This window comes from Diplotaxodon limnothrissa, linkage group LG8, assembly GCF_057381915.1.
Source record: "Diplotaxodon limnothrissa isolate DT_005_m linkage group LG8, D_limnothrissa_male_GT1.1, whole genome shotgun sequence".
NCBI lineage: Eukaryota > Metazoa > Chordata > Actinopteri > Cichliformes > Cichlidae > Diplotaxodon > Diplotaxodon limnothrissa.
The window spans coordinates 13,556,370-13,574,950 of NC_140603.1; the positions used below are offsets into that span (position 1 = coordinate 13,556,370).

An 18,581-nucleotide genomic window follows, 5' to 3' on the forward strand; every position below is an offset into this window, starting at 1 on the left:
GCAAAAATACAATTTTATGCCTGTCAAACTGTTTTAGCCTTGGCATTAAAAAAAAGATCCAACTAAAGAAATGGGAACAAATTAAAAACTACTAGTAATAAAGTGTTAAAAGATTCAGTGTAAGTTGTATGTTATTTGTAGACAAGACACTGGTTCATCCATTGAGTCATGTGCCTTTTTATGGTTGAATGAGTCATAGGTAACTATTAAAAGGCTTACCAAATGAACAAAAACAGGTCAGGTACACAACTGGACTGAAAGTGAGTGAAAAACCAAAGAAAAACTTTGAAAGACCTTCAGAAAGCCTGAAGAACTATTGCTCAAGAAACCAAAACATAAACAAAAACAAGAGATGATTCAACACTTTTGCACAGTAATGTATATGTTTCACTTTTAACATGAGTAAGATGCAGACTAATGAAGCAAAGGTTTTGTGTTTTATTATTATTTTTATTATAAGCATTGTTTTTATTTGTAGGTGTACTCATAGATGACCAACATGGCGTGCCTGGCGGCTCTGTGTCTCCTGTTTATTTTTCCACTGAGCAGCTCCCAGAGCACGCTGGAGTCTGAGCAGAAAATCAGCGCCCATAAGGCCCCAGGAGCAGCTCCTCCTCCTCCACTTCCACCCCCACACATAAGGGACCTACTCCAAAAGGAGGAAACCAATAATTTAAACGCAATGCGGATATGTAAGTGTGTAAACACTGGTGAAGAGAGCTTCATGTTCACTGCCATCCAGCAGTGAGACAAGATAATTAGTTAAAAATTGTACCATGTAAATCCATGTAAATTCTTCCTTTAAAAAAAAAAAAAAACTTGAACAATTTTTTTTAGATTAAATAAGTACTACTCAAAGTTAGATATATACTTTTCAATAGGAGTGTATGGCCCTAATATCATCATGATATCACCTTTGGTTAGGGTTAATAGGAAAGCATCAATATGAGCCATGTCAGGCTGGGCAGAGCACAACGTGTGCAGGGTTACACCGTTGTAGGGATCACTGCATCTTTTCAAGACAGACAGGAAGAAAGGGGAGCAACAGCAATGACCAGCCGACGCTTATTTGTCAGCTTCAGTCTGCACTTTAATGCATTAACACTGCAGTGTTCTGTGTGAGTATATGGAAAGTTCAATGTTTTCAGTAAGAGCTTACAGACTGCAGATTGATCCATGCTATGATTAACTGAAGTGCTGTCAAGTGCATTTCAAGTTCACTCCACTGATGTTTTGTTATATAAAAATAATATGTTTTCTATTACAATGTGATGCTGCTTATAGTTCAATTTAAAAAGTACAGGCTGACTAGTTTGGACAACACAGAAGAGTTTACATTAACTTCAAGTAATTGGAGAGATGGAAGAAAGTTAAGTTATACCCACTGAAAATATCTGAGTGGCTCAGTTTGGACAGCTAAATGTAAAGTGTTTATAATCAAATGGCACATGTATTGTTTGAAAAATTAGACTTCTGGGAACTATTTAGGATTTTTATATTGCAGTTGCTTGAATTGGCAGTGCTAAATGCTGAATTCCTGTCCATCTCAATTTTAAAAGGATTTTTACGTGAAAGCTCTGATGAACACCGTCTTGTGTTTGTGCCTCTGCAGATGCCCTTGTAGACAAAGATAACGCCAAAGTGGGTCTGTTCATTGCAGCAGCCATGGGAACATTTGCTCTGATGGCTGCAGTGTACTGCATCTACAACAAGTTCTACACCAAACAGCAGTACATGCACACCCAGCTCAACAATGACCCAGGTAGCTTTGATTGTTTCTGAGGTAGAACCATGTTCAATTTGAGTGGGAAACAGAAATGATCAGAACCTGTGTGGCAGCATGTGAAACTATTCCTGAGAGACTGTCAACAGCAACACTTATAAGACACTTATAAATTATCATCAGCGGGAAAATTACTCTCTCATCTTTTCTGTCTGATTTGTTGATAGCAAAGCATTTCCTGTTTGCTGCTGTTTAGAGGCAAAGTGATGCTTTAGTGTGTGGAAATGCAAATCTGTAATTTATACGCCATAAACAAGACTGATTATGTTTGATTTTCTGTTGTTTTGGAGTCTTGTCCTTACATTATCTTAAGGCTAAAATCTAAAAAAGCTTTTCTATTTAAAGAAAACTTTTAAAAGTGCATTTTATTTTCTGTCTGCAGACACAGACTCCCTGGACCCCCCCCCTGTGTTCTTTCACGCCTCCGTCAGCTCCAGTGTAATGGACCTGCAGAAAGCCGGTTACGGCTCCCTCTCGGACACTCCATCCATAATTTCTGTCCCACCCAGTTTGTCCCCTCCTCCGTCTGCCATGCCCCTGCCTGCCCTCTTCCTCTCCTCTCGCTCTCTTAGAACTATATCAGCAAAGGATCTGGAGAAGAGTTACATATGACATGCTTGTGTAGGTTACTGTTTTTGAATGATGGATAAGGGAGTAGTTACAGTTACTTGAATGTTTGTGTTGTTTTTTTGTACACATAGACTCATTTTTGATTTTACTCAACAGCAGTAAAATAAAGAGGAAACTAAGGCACAGCTTAGCGATATACGGCGCCTTCACATCCAGTTCTGTTAATGTTAATCATGACTTCCTTTAACCTCACTGCCCATTATTCTCATTCACAGTCATATGCATGAACTGTAGTCATTTTTGCCGTGTTTTTGTTTATTACACATAATAAACTAGATATTTCCAGCATCTTATCAAAGCTGCACCACCCTCTAATTAGAAAATAAACTCTCCAAATTTAAAAAAAAATATGTCTTTCGAGTTTTGTGATAAACAATTACAGCTCCATGAATTACTTCATGAGCTGCAGTGCAAGTTTAACTAATGACTTAAGCAAAATAAACCTAACACGCCTGATTTAATCTGTGCATGTTAAAGGAATACAGACTCTTGGACTGGGAAAGGTGTTTTGCCTCTTTAAAACTATCTTGACTACTGTTTCAGAATTGATATTTTATGTATAATACTTTATATTTGATGATTTTGAAAATATAAAGTTAGGTACATCTTTAATATTTAGATAGTAAGAAGATTTTCTATAGTGTCTCTGCACACCACCACAGTGGTTCCTACATCAAACAACCATGATGTGATTGAATTGCAGACTTTCAGCTTTAATTCAGGGGTTTAACAAACATAAATAACATTACATTTAGGAAATTCAAGCCAAACAAAGTTCAACATTTTCAGAGGCTGAAGATTAATGACAGACTTTTAAGCAGTTTTCACTGGAACTGTCAAAGAGATGCTGGTTAATATGAAGGAAGCCATTGTTGGGTTGGGAAAAAAAAGCCCAAATAAATCTATCAGAGAAGCAGCAACAACTTTATGAGTGGCCAAATCAACAATCAGGCACAGTTATAAAACAATGAACGCAATGGCGAGTTTCTCAAGGTAAAGAAATGCCACGAAACTGCTTCTCACTCAGTTGTCAAGTTACATCTGAGCCTCTAAAAATGAGGGACTGTTTATAAAAAGAGCTCCTATTGTCCAAATCCTCATGAACCTAGCTGTATATGCAGCACTTCCAGTGTAAAGAGACTGGAAGATAAAATCAATACTGACACTTTTGTTGATGGACAAACGAAAATGTGATTTTAAAAGACCGACCCACATACATAAAATACTTCAATGCAGTTTTTCTTTTTCCACTTTTTCTATCTACAGTATACAGTTACATTAAGCCTGTTTTACGCTAGTTTAGACATTTCTATATGTAACAAAAAATGTCTCGAAAAGAAAGCAGCTCGCCAATACGCACCAAATAAGTGACTCCATTAACTTATAATGACATATAGCAGCCCTGCCTCTGTCCCTGCTGGTAAGGTGCAGATCATGAAGAGATCAAGACTCGCCTCCTCCATTTGTGATGTTCTATTGATTTTCAATCCTTCTAAAATTTATTTCTGGTCACAAACGCGAAAAAACCTGCAATCTAATCCACAACCACTGTCCCGAGGTGAGTCTGCGTACCTTCTTACAAATACCCAGAAACTCTATTAATATTCTTGGTGGGACAGTGTTTACACTAACTCCCCATTCAAGGCTTGTGCAGTCCAAGAATAGCCGCGGCTTGGATAGTCGGTGCTTAAAACGAGGAAGGAAGTGCCGTATACCTTCCTCTCACTACACACTTGGAGAGATTAGCGGCAGCAGTAATCTGTTTCAGGACCATGGCCAGAGACAACGTTTGGATATGAATCTTATCGAAAGTTGCCTACGACTCTCTGTGAACCTTTACGGACACCAAACAGTGTGACGAAGTTTGTTTGGACAGGGTATCCGGAAAAGTGGGGCTGAACATGCATATTCGACTGGTTTTATATAAAGGGACTTGAAGGAGGCTCAGTCAAATCTCTGGACAGTCTGTCGCTAATTACGAGTCTCGTTTCACATGAAAGCGTGAGTTACGAAAGCTGGTGACCCAACCAAATCGGTTCTTTTAATGTGAGTAAGAAGCAAGAAGCCGGGAAGCAGAGGAGAAAGGCTGTGCGCTCAGTCGGGAGCGCGCAGAGACTGCACATTGGGCCGGTCCTGGAGACGTGAGGATGGAGGTCCGGCCGGACAGGTTTAAGGCCGTGGCAGCCAAAACTCTTGGGAAAATATACGGGTATGTAAAATCTCCTCCTCGGGGAACAGAAACAGAGCAGAAACATCTGCTGGATGACCTTTAATGTTAAAAAGGAGCTTTGTGTTTAGCGGTTAAGCTGCGGACCTGAGGGGAAGTTCATTCTTACTGATGCTGAAACATGGCCTGTTAGTCTATCAGTGTTTCTATTAAGAAGATTTAAAGAAATATAATGTCCAGAGGCCCGAATCAATAATATGGAAATATGTGTCCGCTTATAAATCTTTCATATAAGAAATGTGTACACAATAACTCGCTGTATGTGGCACTGGCGACTTAAAGTAGCTGATAAGAGATTAAAAAAGAAACCCAAATTGATTTTCAAACTCTCTTTTATAAGCAGTGTGTATCATTCTTTGTTCCCGAAGAACAAAAAAACAGAATGAAGTTACATTTCAGGCTCAAAATGTTCTCTCAGTGTAAGATGACGCGCTGGATCGATATTTGGATCCACACCGTGTGTGTGTGTGTGTGTGTGTGTGTGTGTGTGTGTGTGTGTGTGTGAGTGAGGGGAGGGGGTGTCCATCTGGAATTTTCTGAAAGACTAATAAAACTCTGTGTTTCACTTTCTACCATTTTTAGAGATTAGACAATGTTGATAATCTGCTCGAATTATTCTTCAAAGAGGAACTGTGTGTTTAGCGTAAAGCAGGCCTAAGAAGCCGGTCATCTCACATCTCATTGGTAGACAGTAACCTCTTTCAAAAAAACAGCTATTTTGTCATAAGAACTTGTTATATATCGGTTAGAATAACAGAAAAACAGACATTTAAGAACTCGGTATCATTTTAATGACTTATTGGGACACTTTTATAGGTTTATAGCGACAGTGCAACCAATTCCGTTGACACTCGGTGGCAAAAAACAAAACAAAGCAAAAACCTTCATTGGGCACTCCTGAGAAATAGCGTGTAAGAACCTGGGCAGTTATCTGATAGCAAGAAACTCATAGGTGGACTCCCCTTTCTTTCTCTCGGGATTTGATGCAGCGTCTAAACACTTAAATCCCCTCCAGAAATAGCATCTCCCTGTCCAAGCTGTCGGCCCACGTAAATCCCTGCAGGGCGTACACCTTGGCCACGTCTCTCTTCCTCTCTAGTAGCCACATAGCTTGTCATCTTGTCCCTCGCCCGCGCACCCCCCCCCCCCCCCCCCTTCATAGCCGGGATTAGGACACCCGGCCTGCGGCAGAGAGCGCAGGTCATCTCACTGGAGCGCACTGCTCTCACGTGCTGTACCTGGCTGCTTTGCGTAAAAGGCTCACCGGCCTGCTTGACCGCTCCGACTCTCCGCACGCGAAATCCGCACCTTACATTTGAAAATGACTCTTTATTTACTTGTTGTAAATGACTAAACCTTTAGCCTGTTTTATTATACAACTCTCCGCCTGATGTTTACTTCTCAAGCGTCATCTTCTTCTTTTCAAAATTGATTAGCGCAAATTAGCAGTCACGCGATCGTCTGTGATTTCAGTCAGTGATCACAGTAGACAGCTGGTACTTGTCTTTATTTTCAGGTTAAGCAGGAATTTGACTCAAAGACACTCTGAATCTCTTATTTATCTCAGGTTTTATCCTCAAAACATTTACCTGGAAAACTCGTTCCTCGAGAGTATTTTATGATTAACTCTCTAATACTTTTTTCCTTCGTCCGTTATAACTGCCACATGAGCGGATAGAGGATATTTTAACATTTTATATTAGGAGACTTAGTTCACTAAGTTTGTATTAATGCCATGGAGCATTTTCAGACCATCAACTTTCTCTTATCTAATCAATTATTCCAAGGTGTCCGAGTTGACGGTCTGCCCTACATTTGTCCTTGATGTATGAATTAAGAGATTAACCCGCTGACGGAACTGTATTGATTTAGGAAATATAGAATTCAGCTCTGCTATACTCCAATATTCAGAACTTTTACTTTTTTGGGATTGAGTTCAATTGTTCCACAGGAATGATTCAATCTGGGCTTTTCTACAAGGTGTAACGGGAGAAAGGGAGAGAAGGTCAGGCAGCTTTTAGGGATTACGACGGGTTTTCCTTAACCTGGGGTCAGTCATGAAAAGTCACTGCAACTGATACAGTATAAAATTAAAAATATAGTGGCCCTTTATAATAAAGTCCTTGACCTATAGTATAATTTGTCAAAATGCTTTCACCACAATTAGTCTAGGGTGTAATATTCAGTATCGAAAATACTAACTGATTCCAAATGAGTCTAAAATGTCAGTGCAGCAGAGCAAGGAGGTTTTAAAGGAAACGAGACCTGCATTTTGAAGTGTTGAACACCTTTAGATTAATTTAGAAGGAGGCACAATTTATAATGTGACTATTTCTAATATAATACAAAACTTTAAGGCAATACAGACACGTTTTCATTCTTTACACAGTGTTGTTAGCAGTTTTGGCTGTATGGTGTAATCTCCCCTTTTCAGATTGTCCACATTTTGTTGCATTATACTTCATTTATTGTGTTTTCTGGTGGACATACCTTCTAAATAAATGACTTGGAGTGCCCCCTTAATCAGATAGGACAACTCTGAAGCATATTACATCTTGCGCACCAAAACAATGTGTAATTAGAATGAAAGAAGGGGTGTTTATGATATTCTATTATGCACATTATGCCCTTAACAATAATGTGCAATTGCAATGTAAGAAGAAGAAACATCATTGGCTGTTTCTTCTAAAATACCCAAAATATGTTAATTGCATAGAAATGCTCAGTGTTAATAATACCTTTCCTTTTAAAATGTCAGTTGTGTTTTGAGATGCTTAAAAATGACAAAAATTACATGGCAAATGTTGAGAAATTACATCATAAGTAGAGAGAGCTTTACTGTAAAGTGAGACCGAAAGCACTACAAGTGTACAGCTAGTGGAAAAAAAACTACATATATGGACACTAGGGAAATAAACTGGTGTAAAATAAGGAAGGACTGCTGTGAATTATGTGTGAGAATATGTGTGAGTCAGAGGAGATGCCGGTAAGGAGCAGAGTTAAAGATGAAAAGGAGACAGGAAGAAAGACGAGAGAGGCCAGCCCAGACAGAAATAGTCCAAGAGAGCCAGCGATATGAATAATTTAACAACGAAAATCATTAATATTTGATCGGTGTTGAAGATTGTTGGAACCCCTGCTTACAGTTACCAACAGAGCATGTTTTATAACGGCATAGCTGTTTTCAATCGTGTTGGTATTTTGTATGAATGTTCTGGACAGATTTGTTGGCAGGAACACAAATGGCCTCACAGCAGTTCTCTGGTAATAACCATGTCATTTTAAAGTCTGCAGGAAATATATTACATAGCGTGATATAAACAACTGCCTTAACTCCAGGGCCTACACAACAGATGTACTTATAAAAGCTTTTGCCACTAGATGAACAAGCTCTAAATGTTGTTGAATATCGCAAGTATGACACACAGATTTACTCACAACAAAAAAAGAGATCTGGGAAGTGTTTTGACCTGAGGTGTTTTGTCATATGTCCTAGTCACTTCTGCGATTTCCTTTGTTTGTCAACCTTCAGTGACCTTAGATAAAAATACACTTAAATCTAGGAAAAAAATATTACAGCATCAGAATCATAAGAATCACTTAAATGTGCCATCAGGACTGGGGTTTTTTTGTACAAAATTCAGCGTGTGAAAGGTTATTTTGTGTGCATATTTTGATTTGGATAATTTTATCAGCTTTGTTTGTGTTTGGTCTTGAATGTCTCACGCCATCCTTCAGTCTCCTTAATAATTACAATGATCACAATGTCTGTTTGGTTAGGAAGAGTATGGTGATGCATCAGAGGTTCACTGTGATCACATTTACCACAGCGACGTATACAACAGTGGAAGAGGTTTTCAAATTGCATGGCTGATCCAGGTCAATAGAAGCTGCTCACTTGTATATATAAAACCTAAAGGGCAGTGATGTAGTAACTCATCCAGCTCAATGTTTCACAATTTATAAGATACTGCCTGTAAAATGGCAAATGTGACCTTGACCATGATTAGGTGATCAATGTTTTAAGTTTCACTAAAATCTGATTGGTTGGGGGCAGAGGAAGAAGACAGGATGAAGGACTTGCTGTAGAAGAGAGCCAGAGATTAATAACAAGTGTGATCTGACTAACGCTCTAACAGGCTAGACCAACGGCATCATGAACTCATTGGTCCTTTAGCTGGATGAGCTAAAAACTGATCTGTCACTTTCTACTTGTCCACCTCTGAAACATGAAACAATACATAGAAACTATTGTGGCTTTTAGATGCACTGACCCTAAGAAGATAAAACTGGATATAGTTATACATCCAATATAAATTAGATTTTATTGATACTTTTATTGATTATTGCCTCCATGATTGCTTTTTTTTTTGTCACTGTTTCACTGAAGTGTTTGTTGCATTCCATGTAATCATACAATGAATGTGATTTACAGTATCATAACCTGCTCTAGTCTTTTCCTAACCTGTCAAAATTGTGGGTAATTAAAAATCAGGAAGAGTCGGTTATGAATGCTAATCTGGTTCATTTAATCTCCTTTTGTTCAGTACAAGTTGTCAAACAAAACATTCCCATGATCTCTGCTCTACATTTGCACAGTTGATTTTTGGCTAAAAGCTGCAGGTTTGAGTTTGTGGATGTGCTTTGGCGAAGTATAGCCATACTCTGTGCATCTCTGCAATCGGAGCTGGACCTGCAGTGGTCTTATCTTACAACTCAGCTTTTCACATGTCATGTTTAATAGATGACTGCTACATTTAGATGCATATTTGATGCTTGTCGGAGGCTGACAGTCCGTGTGGTTTCTAAGGGTTTTGCAGTGAGGCAGAAGAGCAGCTTGCTTTAGGCTTTTCTTTTTTGCTGGCGGTTTCTGTGAGGGTGCAGCGCAGAAATCCTGATTGTATTAACTTAATGTGATAAGTTAAAGTGTTAACAGCAGGTCCCAGCAGTGGGATGCTAATGGACATTTGTGCTGACTGTGATTTTTTTTTTTAAGATGCTTGACTTAGCAGTCAAACAGACACCCAAGAGGACTGTCTGAACATCTAAACCCACTCACTTTCATCAGGCCAAGTTGTCAGTCAACAAGCTTTTCAGGATCTGTTTTCACTGTGCCAGCAGGAGATTGGAAAACCTCAGGCCCACTTACTGATTCCTCCGAAGTTAAATCAATGACATGCATTAGGCTTTCAGGACTTAGTAACTGTTGAACCTAGTTATTTCCTGTCACTTATGAATCATTGTTTAGCTTAAATAAATCAGTAAACAATACTATCTGCTAGGAGAAAGCTTTTTGAAATGACTCATTTGCATGCAAGAGTGTTTTGTTGTGTATTTTCAAGGTTATTTCTTTAGCAAGTTATGCTTAAGAGATAAGAAATACAAATATTTTTGTCTTTATTAAAGAATACAGTTTATCTACCCCCTCTTCAAAGATAACTTGTCAGATTTGTGATACAGGAACAATAAAGTGACCTAAATGTAGATGACACTTTTAATCTACCCACTTTTCCTCTCAGAGCCATCGAGAAGAAACAGGAAAATGGCGAGACCATCGAGCTGTCGGCAGAGGGCCGGCCAGAGCTGGTGGAGGAGAAGGAGATGCCTGTGGTGGACTGCACGTGCTTCGGTCTGCCCAGGCGCTACATCATCGCAATCCTCTCTGGCATTGGTTTCTGCATCTCCTTCGGTATCCGGTGTAACTTGGGCGTGGCTATCGTCAGCATGGTCAACAGCCACACCATCTTCAAAGACAACAAGGAGGTTATAGTGGTGAGTGACAGCAGATGAGTCTGAGTTAATGTTAAATTCTCCCCTGAAGTGACACAGCCAAATTACATATTGTGTAATATGACTGTTTATGTTTATGTTGTTTTAAGGTTGTTTTGGCCATGGGGGGTTGTGCTAGGTACCCTACATATGACTATATATGTCCAATGGACTCATAAAATGCTGAGTTAGGATTTAACAACATGAGAAAATGTTACACTGACTGGAATGATAAAACACGAGTAAGCGTAACAAAGTGTCAGATTATTAAAACTAACACAGCAGTACTTTCATGAAAATGATTTCTCTCTGTATTATCACCTGAAGGCAGCACCTCCTATGATCCCAAGCTAACTAGTCATAAAGAGAAGAGCAAATTTCCGCAACTAACCAGGACTGAACAATGCAGGCATCCTAAAAACCAACCCACCAAATCAAACAAAGTCAGAGTAAAAACAAAATACTGGCTATGAAAAAGGTTTATTCCAATTCCAGCTGTTTGATATAATTAGATATTAAGTATTGGACCACGCCTCCAAACACGCTGCTTCCGGTTCTCATCTATAGCTTCCCCCAGTTCTACAAGCTATTCCCTCTTGTTTACGTGTCTCACCCTCCCTCCCCTTTTCAGTTCTTTAACTTCTTCAATGCTATTTAGTACACGGGGATCTGCCAGGCCTGGGAGCCGCCGGCAGTTCCCTTTGAGGCCCCCCCCAAACCGCAGCTCAATTCGTGTCCAAGCATTCACCTTTACCTACTTAAACGTTGTCAAACCTAACATGAGGACGCGGGCCCAGCTAGTGAATGTTTGATATAGTTGAGAGATCTGGTGGAATACTTGTGGCTGGTCAGCAGATGTCAGTAGTGGTCAGCATCTGTTTTTTTATGGTTCTTATTTACTGTTAATTATCTAATGTCCACTTTTAGATGATGTTAAATACAGTCTTGCTTTTGAGAAGTGAAAGAATAACTCATCTGCACATATCCAGATATGATTTTAAATGATGTGTCTTACTGTGTGTCCCAACAGAAAGCACAGTTTGACTGGGATCCTGAAACGGTGGGAATGATCCACGGTTCATTCTTCTGGGGATACATTGTAACTCAAATCCCAGGAGGGTTCATTTGTCAAAAGTTTGCAGCAAACAGGTCTGTTAACCTCCTGCACCGTGCAAGGAATAATCAGCTTTTGTCGCACAGCATATTCAATGGGGTAATTTCTTCTCCGTGTTTTGTTTCTTTTTCAGGGTGTTTGGCTTTGCTATAGTGGCAACATCTTTCCTGAACATGCTCATTCCTACAGCAGCTCGTATGCACTTTGGCTGCGTTATCATTGTCAGGATCTTTCAAGGACTTGTGGAGGTGCTTCTCTCTCCCCTGAAGTGCAATGTGCTTCTGTTTACATAATGCAGTTGAGATTATTTACAATCATGCAAATTCCTACATTCTACTCCTATTCCCACAGGGAGTTTCATACCCAGCATGTCATGGTATTTGGGCCAAATGGGCACCACCTCTTGAAAGAAGTCGCCTGGCAACAACAGCCTTTTGTGGTGAGTCCGTGATCAGTGGCCCTGCTCTGCCTGCAAACAATGTGTGATAGATTAAGACAATTAACAACAAATATATCTAAACAATATCAAAATAAAATCAAAATTTTCCTGTTTTAGGTTCTTATGCTGGTGCTGTGATTGCCATGCCATTAGCTGGAATCCTAGTCCAGTACTCAGGATGGTCATCTGTCTTCTATGTGTATGGTAAGACGCCTTTAACCTGGGCCTCATTTCAAACCCTTCAGTTTGGAATGAATATGCATTTTTCTAATAAGCTAACTGTTGTTGATACATGAAAATGCGGATGCTTGCGACGACACTGAACGCACACAGTAGAGCCTCACTCATAATGAAACTATGAGAAAAGGAAAACCACAACAGACCAGCGCCATAAATACCAGAAGGATGTAGTCTCATGGTAAAAAAGAAATTACACCACATGTCGTGTCAAAACTGTTATACGTTCGGACACAGTACCGTGGAACGAATCTTGAGCAATGCCTTAGTTCTTTTTATTTTTCGACAGCGCAGCAATTTATTGAAACAGCATATGTGACAAAAACAGTTTTAGTTCAATAGTTCAGTACAATTGTAACAAAGTTGAAAGTCAATATTTGACTACCTTGATTCTTTGGCACACAAAATCTGAACTCTTTGAAGGACATTCAAAGCTCTTCTTTGGATGTTGGTTGCCTTTTGTTTTGTTCTCTGGGGATCCTACATTCCTAATTAGTGCTGAGGTAAACTTGGGGAGGCCAATCCACAACTGTGTGTTTTCCCTGTTTCCCTTCTGTCTTCTTGACAGCCACCCTCCCACTGAGACAAACTCTGTTGAAGCTTCAGTGAACAATAGATTGATGTATTTCTTGGGAGCACTTAAAGTCACAGTGTTAGGCATTATTAAGGTATTAGCAAGTGCTTAATTCATTATTTTTGCAGCATTACTCCTCATTAGTTTGACATTCATAAAAACAGATGTATTATTATGAATGTTATTATGATTATTAGTAGTGATGTAATACCAGTGATAGTTGTACATGATGTAACAATAACAGACAGATAAACATATCTGTATTTATAAAGCACATACTAAGGAGGAGTAATGATATATAAATGTTTAATTAAGCACTTATTTTACCGTGTGACACTTTTATGAAGTGCTACCAACGTTTTTACTCTTTCTTAAGGACTTTCGGATCGCCTTCATTTGCTGATAGTTTTTTTTAGATGTGCCGCTTCCTCTTTTGACCTGCAATTGTCCAGTTTCGGCAAAACTTTTAAAGGAAGCACTGCACAGCATGCTGAGATATGCTCAGCACATCTCAAGTATTTTGAGTGCTTAAAGATTCAGCAGACAGGTTTTTGCGAATCACTTTGTTGGTGGAAAAAAATATTTTTTTTGTATAGAAATGGAGCAAATTATTTGTACTAGCAATGTGTAGACACAACACTGGTTCATCCCTCGAGTCGGATCAGCTCAGTGTCACGTGGCTTAACAAATAAACACATTCTTCTGAACATAGTCAGGCACGGGTACAAAAACTGGCCTGAAAAGTAATCGACGTCTAAAGAAAAACTCATGAGGGCTAAAGAACCATTGCTCAAGACCACTTTTAAAAGTTACAGCAAAGTCTGGGTACTTGGAAGAAGAATCTAAAGAAATGAGGGGTCTTTGTTTGCACAGTATTGTAATAACAAATGAGTTAGTGTGTAAAAAAATAATCTTTTTTCTCCAATCTGCCTGTTCCTTCCCCAGGAAGTTTTGGTGTTATGTGGTATTGCTTTTGGATCCTGGTCTCGTATGAAAGTCCGGCAGCTCACCCCACCATCACCGAGGAGGAGAGGAAATACATTGAGGAAAGCATTGGCGAGTCAGCCCAATTTACAGTAACGGTCAGTACATGCAACAGATTTCTCAAGATCTGTCAATTAAAACACTGCACTTCATTCAAGGGCATTTCACTAGTTTACAGGATTGCTATGAAACCACGTAAAAAAAAAAAAACCCTCTTAAAAATAGATGAGTTTATATGCTGATTCAAAGTGAGATAACGGAGATGATAAACAAGCAAACACTGAGTCAGAAGCTCAATTGTTTATCTGTCACAGTGACAGATTTAGAAACTCTTTGTTAGCACTCATTTCTGTATCTGCAGTCAAGCAAAACTCAGTTCCACACACCCTGCTCTGTTGTCGTTTGTGATGCTCGTTTGTTTCAAAGGAAAACATTTAAGAAATTAATTAGTTACGTGTTCAAGCAAAGAGCTGTACACGTTTGAGACAAAATCAGAGAACTTCTTTACAAAATCACTAAAATCATCATCACATTTTTCCCTTACAGAAATTCAACACACCGTGGAGGGCCTTCTTTACCTCCATGCCAGTGTATGCCATCATCGTAGCCAACTTCTGCCGAAGCTGGACTTTCTACTTGCTCCTCATCAGCCAGCCTGCTTACTTTGAGGAGGTCTTTGGGTTTGAAATTAGCAAGGTAACACGTGCAGCCGACAAGCAAAAACCTTTCAGCAGTTATATCAGAAAATAAAGGACATCACTGCAGCTTTGGTTGCGTGTCTTGCCACTGCAGTGGTAAATTTAAATGTCCTCATTTGTACCATTGCAGTTTGCACACCTTATATTGACAAATCATGAAGCACTGACAACAATTTTTCACCTTAATTTACTAAAATTTAATTTTTTAAATTGTGTTATTCTATGGAACATTTTTTTTAATATCAATTCATTTATAGGCTGTTACACTGAAGCATTTCTATTTTAGTGTTATTGGTCATTCAAAGCTTTGTCTCATATTAACACATACACCCAATTTAGAATCACTAATTAAATATCCTGTATGTTTGACTGAGGAAACCAGAGTACCAGAAGAACAATGGCTTTAGGGAGGATTTCTAGAGCCATTCTGGCACCATTACAATGGTCTGCACCACCCTGCTGCAAATAAGCAACAGGAGAATGCACAGAGTGCAACTGCCCATTGACAGGAAATGCTCTCTATGTTCCTTCCGCAGGAAGGATCCTGGACCTTGAATTTTTTATTACAAGATCCTGATGTCAGCCATCGTTCTGATGTCTCAGAGCATTATCTTGACAAAATAAAAAGTGTGTTGTACACCTCTCTCCATGCTTTTGCATATGCTATATCTACACTGCTGACATTTATGTTCAAGCTCAACTTTGACCTTTAATGAACTTAAATTTTTATTTAAAATCTTGGTGAAAAATAAGAGTTTTCTAAATTTGTTTTTGTATTTGAATGTAGTTTGTCTTTCAAAACTGCACCTTAAAGTCTGGAAGAAACTATATGAATATGTACTTTTCTGTGCCTCATAAGCACGTTAGCTTGAGCTCCAGTCCAGTCAGATTATAACTGTAGTGACAGAAGTTGCTGCGATAGAGTGGTGAACAGTCTTGGGTCCAAATGTAAAATATTTCCTTACCCAGGTTTCTGAGAATGTACGTACAATAACATGGCAGAGATCGCACTGTTTGTGCCAACTTCCATGGATGTTTTGCACCTGTTAAGGCTTTTTTCTTGTTCTCATCTAGGTGGGGATATTGTCTGCTCTTCCTCATCTGGTTATGACCATCATTGTGCCCATTGGTGGCCAGATTGCTGACTATTTGCGATGCAACCACATCATGACCACCACGAATGTCAGGAAGCTAATGAACTGTGGAGGTAAGAAAGAACCAACTAAAGGGAAGGGAAAACGAAAACTTGCATAAATGAAACAATCACATTTGACAGGACAGAAACAGCCTGGGAAGTCAAGGGCAATGTGGACGTGCTCACATCTGTGAAGAATAACTGGCAAATGCCAGTCAATCGACACAGCACCTGTCTGTGAGCACAGGTCTCATTCAAGGACATCGAGCTCTCATGCCACGCTCATGGACTCTCATTATCTGTGCAGCCTGTAAGGGCTGCAGGTTATGCTTCCAAACTGGACAGACTGACAATGCAATAACTAAGTGCTCCCTTAATTGTTTATGGAGCAGGGTATATATGGTCCTTTAATTTTGAGAGGTTAAATTGGCACATACTCAAAATCTTACATAAAATTATTTGAATTTTATGTTGTTTTCTGCATGCGCTAACTTTGAAGTGAGTCAAGCGACACTGAAGAAACAAGCACAGTAACACGACTGTGGTGAGAAGTCATTTACCACATAAGGCAAATGATGACTCACCAATAACAGAAGCCCTGCCACTGTCCGCTATTTTTACATTGTACAGAGAAACCAAACAGCAAACACCAAAGTGAAATGCAGAAGCTTGCAAGGCACTTATCTCTAACCAATCGACAAGACTTCCAGGCCCATTCGGTTAGCGAAAAGTGTGAACACAAGGCAACAAAATAAGCACTCACACTGTTATATTTTAAAACTATTTATATGTCTGTTTTTTGCTTGCTTGCATCAGGGTTTGGGATGGAGGCTACCTTGCTGCTGGTAGTTGGTTTTTCACACACAAAAGGCATTGCCATTACATTCCTGGTCCTGGCTGTGGGTTTCTCTGGTTTCGCCATTTCAGGTGAAATATGAAGTGTTCCTTCAAAGATTTTAATCATAAATGATATGCAACTGAAAGTTAAGCAGCTACATAGTTCTGTTTTTATCACAAGATGGTAATAATATTAATGGTTCCTCACAAGGTTTCAATGTCAACCACCTGGACATTGCACCGCGGTATGCTAGTATCCTCATGGGTATCTCCAACGGCGTAGGCACCTTGTCTGGGATGGTCTGCCCACTTATAGTCGGTGCCATGACAAAGCATAAGGTGAGAACTGTTTCTGAATTTGTGACTCTAACTGATAATAATGTGTGCTTGTAAGTGTAATCAACTTTCTCATGGTTCTCTCTCATGTTTTCCTGGTAGACGCGAGAAGAGTGGCAGGGCGTGTTTCTTATTGCCTCACTCGTTCATTATGGAGGTGTTATGTTCTATGGTATGCATAGTCTCCTTTCTTGTGCTTAACCGGATCAACTACAAAAATTCTGAATGAGGAAAATTCAGCAAAACTCTGTATACTTGTCAGCTCTAACAGTCAGTGAGTTTGTGTGTCTGCTGCAGGTATTTTTGCATCTGGAGAGAAACAATCTTGGGCAGAGCCAGAGCAGCTGAGTGACGAGAAATGCGGGATCCTGGACGAGGACGAGCTTGCAAATGAGACGGAAGAACTGTATCGCACAAGCGGTGGAGCGGGCTACGGAGCCACGAACCAGGCATCGGATCCCAACGGAGGGGGCATGGCTGGGGGAGGAGGAGGAGGCTGGGTGTCAGACTGGGACAAAACTGAGGAGTATGTCCAACCAGCCGGAACCAATAATTATCTTTACGGAGGAGAGGGCGACCGAGAGTTATAACGTAAAGCCAGCAGACACAGTTTATCAGCAATGTGGAATTTCACTCAATGGCATTAAAAAACTGGTGGGAATGTGGGGATGGACAATTTTCAGCAGGTCTGACTATTTTATCATAAATTAAGAATTTCACAGAGACTGCACAGTAGAGATGAAGACAGTAGTAAACGTAAAATGTGTTTGTGCATGAGTGCAGTCGTTATACGCTGTGTGGCAGAATGGTGTCACCGGCCCACCTTCAGACATGTCGGAGGACGGCTTTAGGCCTGGTGTGGCGTTCTTTGATGCTTAGTCATTGTAACTGTAGAAACTGGACTGACATGACATGGATTTCATTTCTATGCCTCTTATTTGTATTTTAATCACTCGTGATTACACATCTTTAGGCGCACAATGATCACACTGACTTTTCTTTTTAGGAGAAATTGATATCTATTGTCAGATTAGTTTCGAAGACAAGATTTTTCATAGGGGTGGCCAAGAGAGAAACAACCTGCTGTAGGTTTATGTATTAGTCTTCCTAGTCAAATGGTACATTTACTACATAGAATAATAACGTATTTGTTTGATTTTTATTTTTCACCCTTATCTGATTTAAAAAACAAAACAAAAAAGATCTGCAACCACCTGTTGAGATACTCTCAGTCATGACAAAACAGGTTTGCTGAAGATATAGTAATTTCTGGATGTAATTTCTCCATTAATATATAGTTGAACATAGCCACCCATGGCCACCCCTTGTCTCTGCCCCTGGCCCCAACAGGTTTTTGGTTGTTTTGTTTTCTTTTTCATTATTGTCCTTAATGTGCACATTTTAGAAAAAAAAAATCATGTGCCAATACAACACAATATATAATGTTCTGTAGTATTGGTTTATTCATCCACTGAAAAAGGAACTGAACATCTGCAAATAACACCACATCTGGCTTTCTGGGAAGTCTACATAGACATTTTAGATGCACTTTTTAACCACTGTATGTAGTGGACTACTACCTTGCCTACTAGCTGTCATACTGTGAAAAAAAGCATATAGGATTAGTTTAAATCTCCAGAACATCAACGTCCTCTTTTAAAATTAGACTCTTAGGTTAGAAACTGTTTTTCTTTCTGTTTCTTTCTGTTTCTATTCTTTCTGTTTCTATTTCTAAATAGAAACAGAAAGAAATTTTGCAAAAACAGAATTTTGCTTTGTATGATTAACATCTAATACGTCCTCTATTGGTATTATTTT

General features: G+C 39.4%; 1 protein-coding gene across 1 annotated transcript; it reads left to right on the plus strand.

The window, feature by feature from the left end:
- The first annotated feature begins 4,560 nt into the window (after positions 1-4,560).
- Positions 4,561-17,353, plus strand: LOC146626457 (vesicular glutamate transporter 1-like). Its single transcript, XM_085360577.1, has 13 exons — positions 4,561-4,622; positions 10,160-10,412; positions 11,440-11,558; positions 11,657-11,771; positions 11,875-11,962; positions 12,080-12,166; positions 13,719-13,855; positions 14,304-14,453; positions 15,530-15,662; positions 16,407-16,517; positions 16,639-16,766; positions 16,866-16,935; positions 17,061-17,353. The coding sequence occupies exons 1-13, from the start codon at positions 4,561-4,563 to the stop codon at positions 17,351-17,353; spliced, it is 1,746 nt and encodes a 581-aa protein (XP_085216703.1).
- Positions 17,354-18,581: the final 1,228 nt, after the last annotated feature.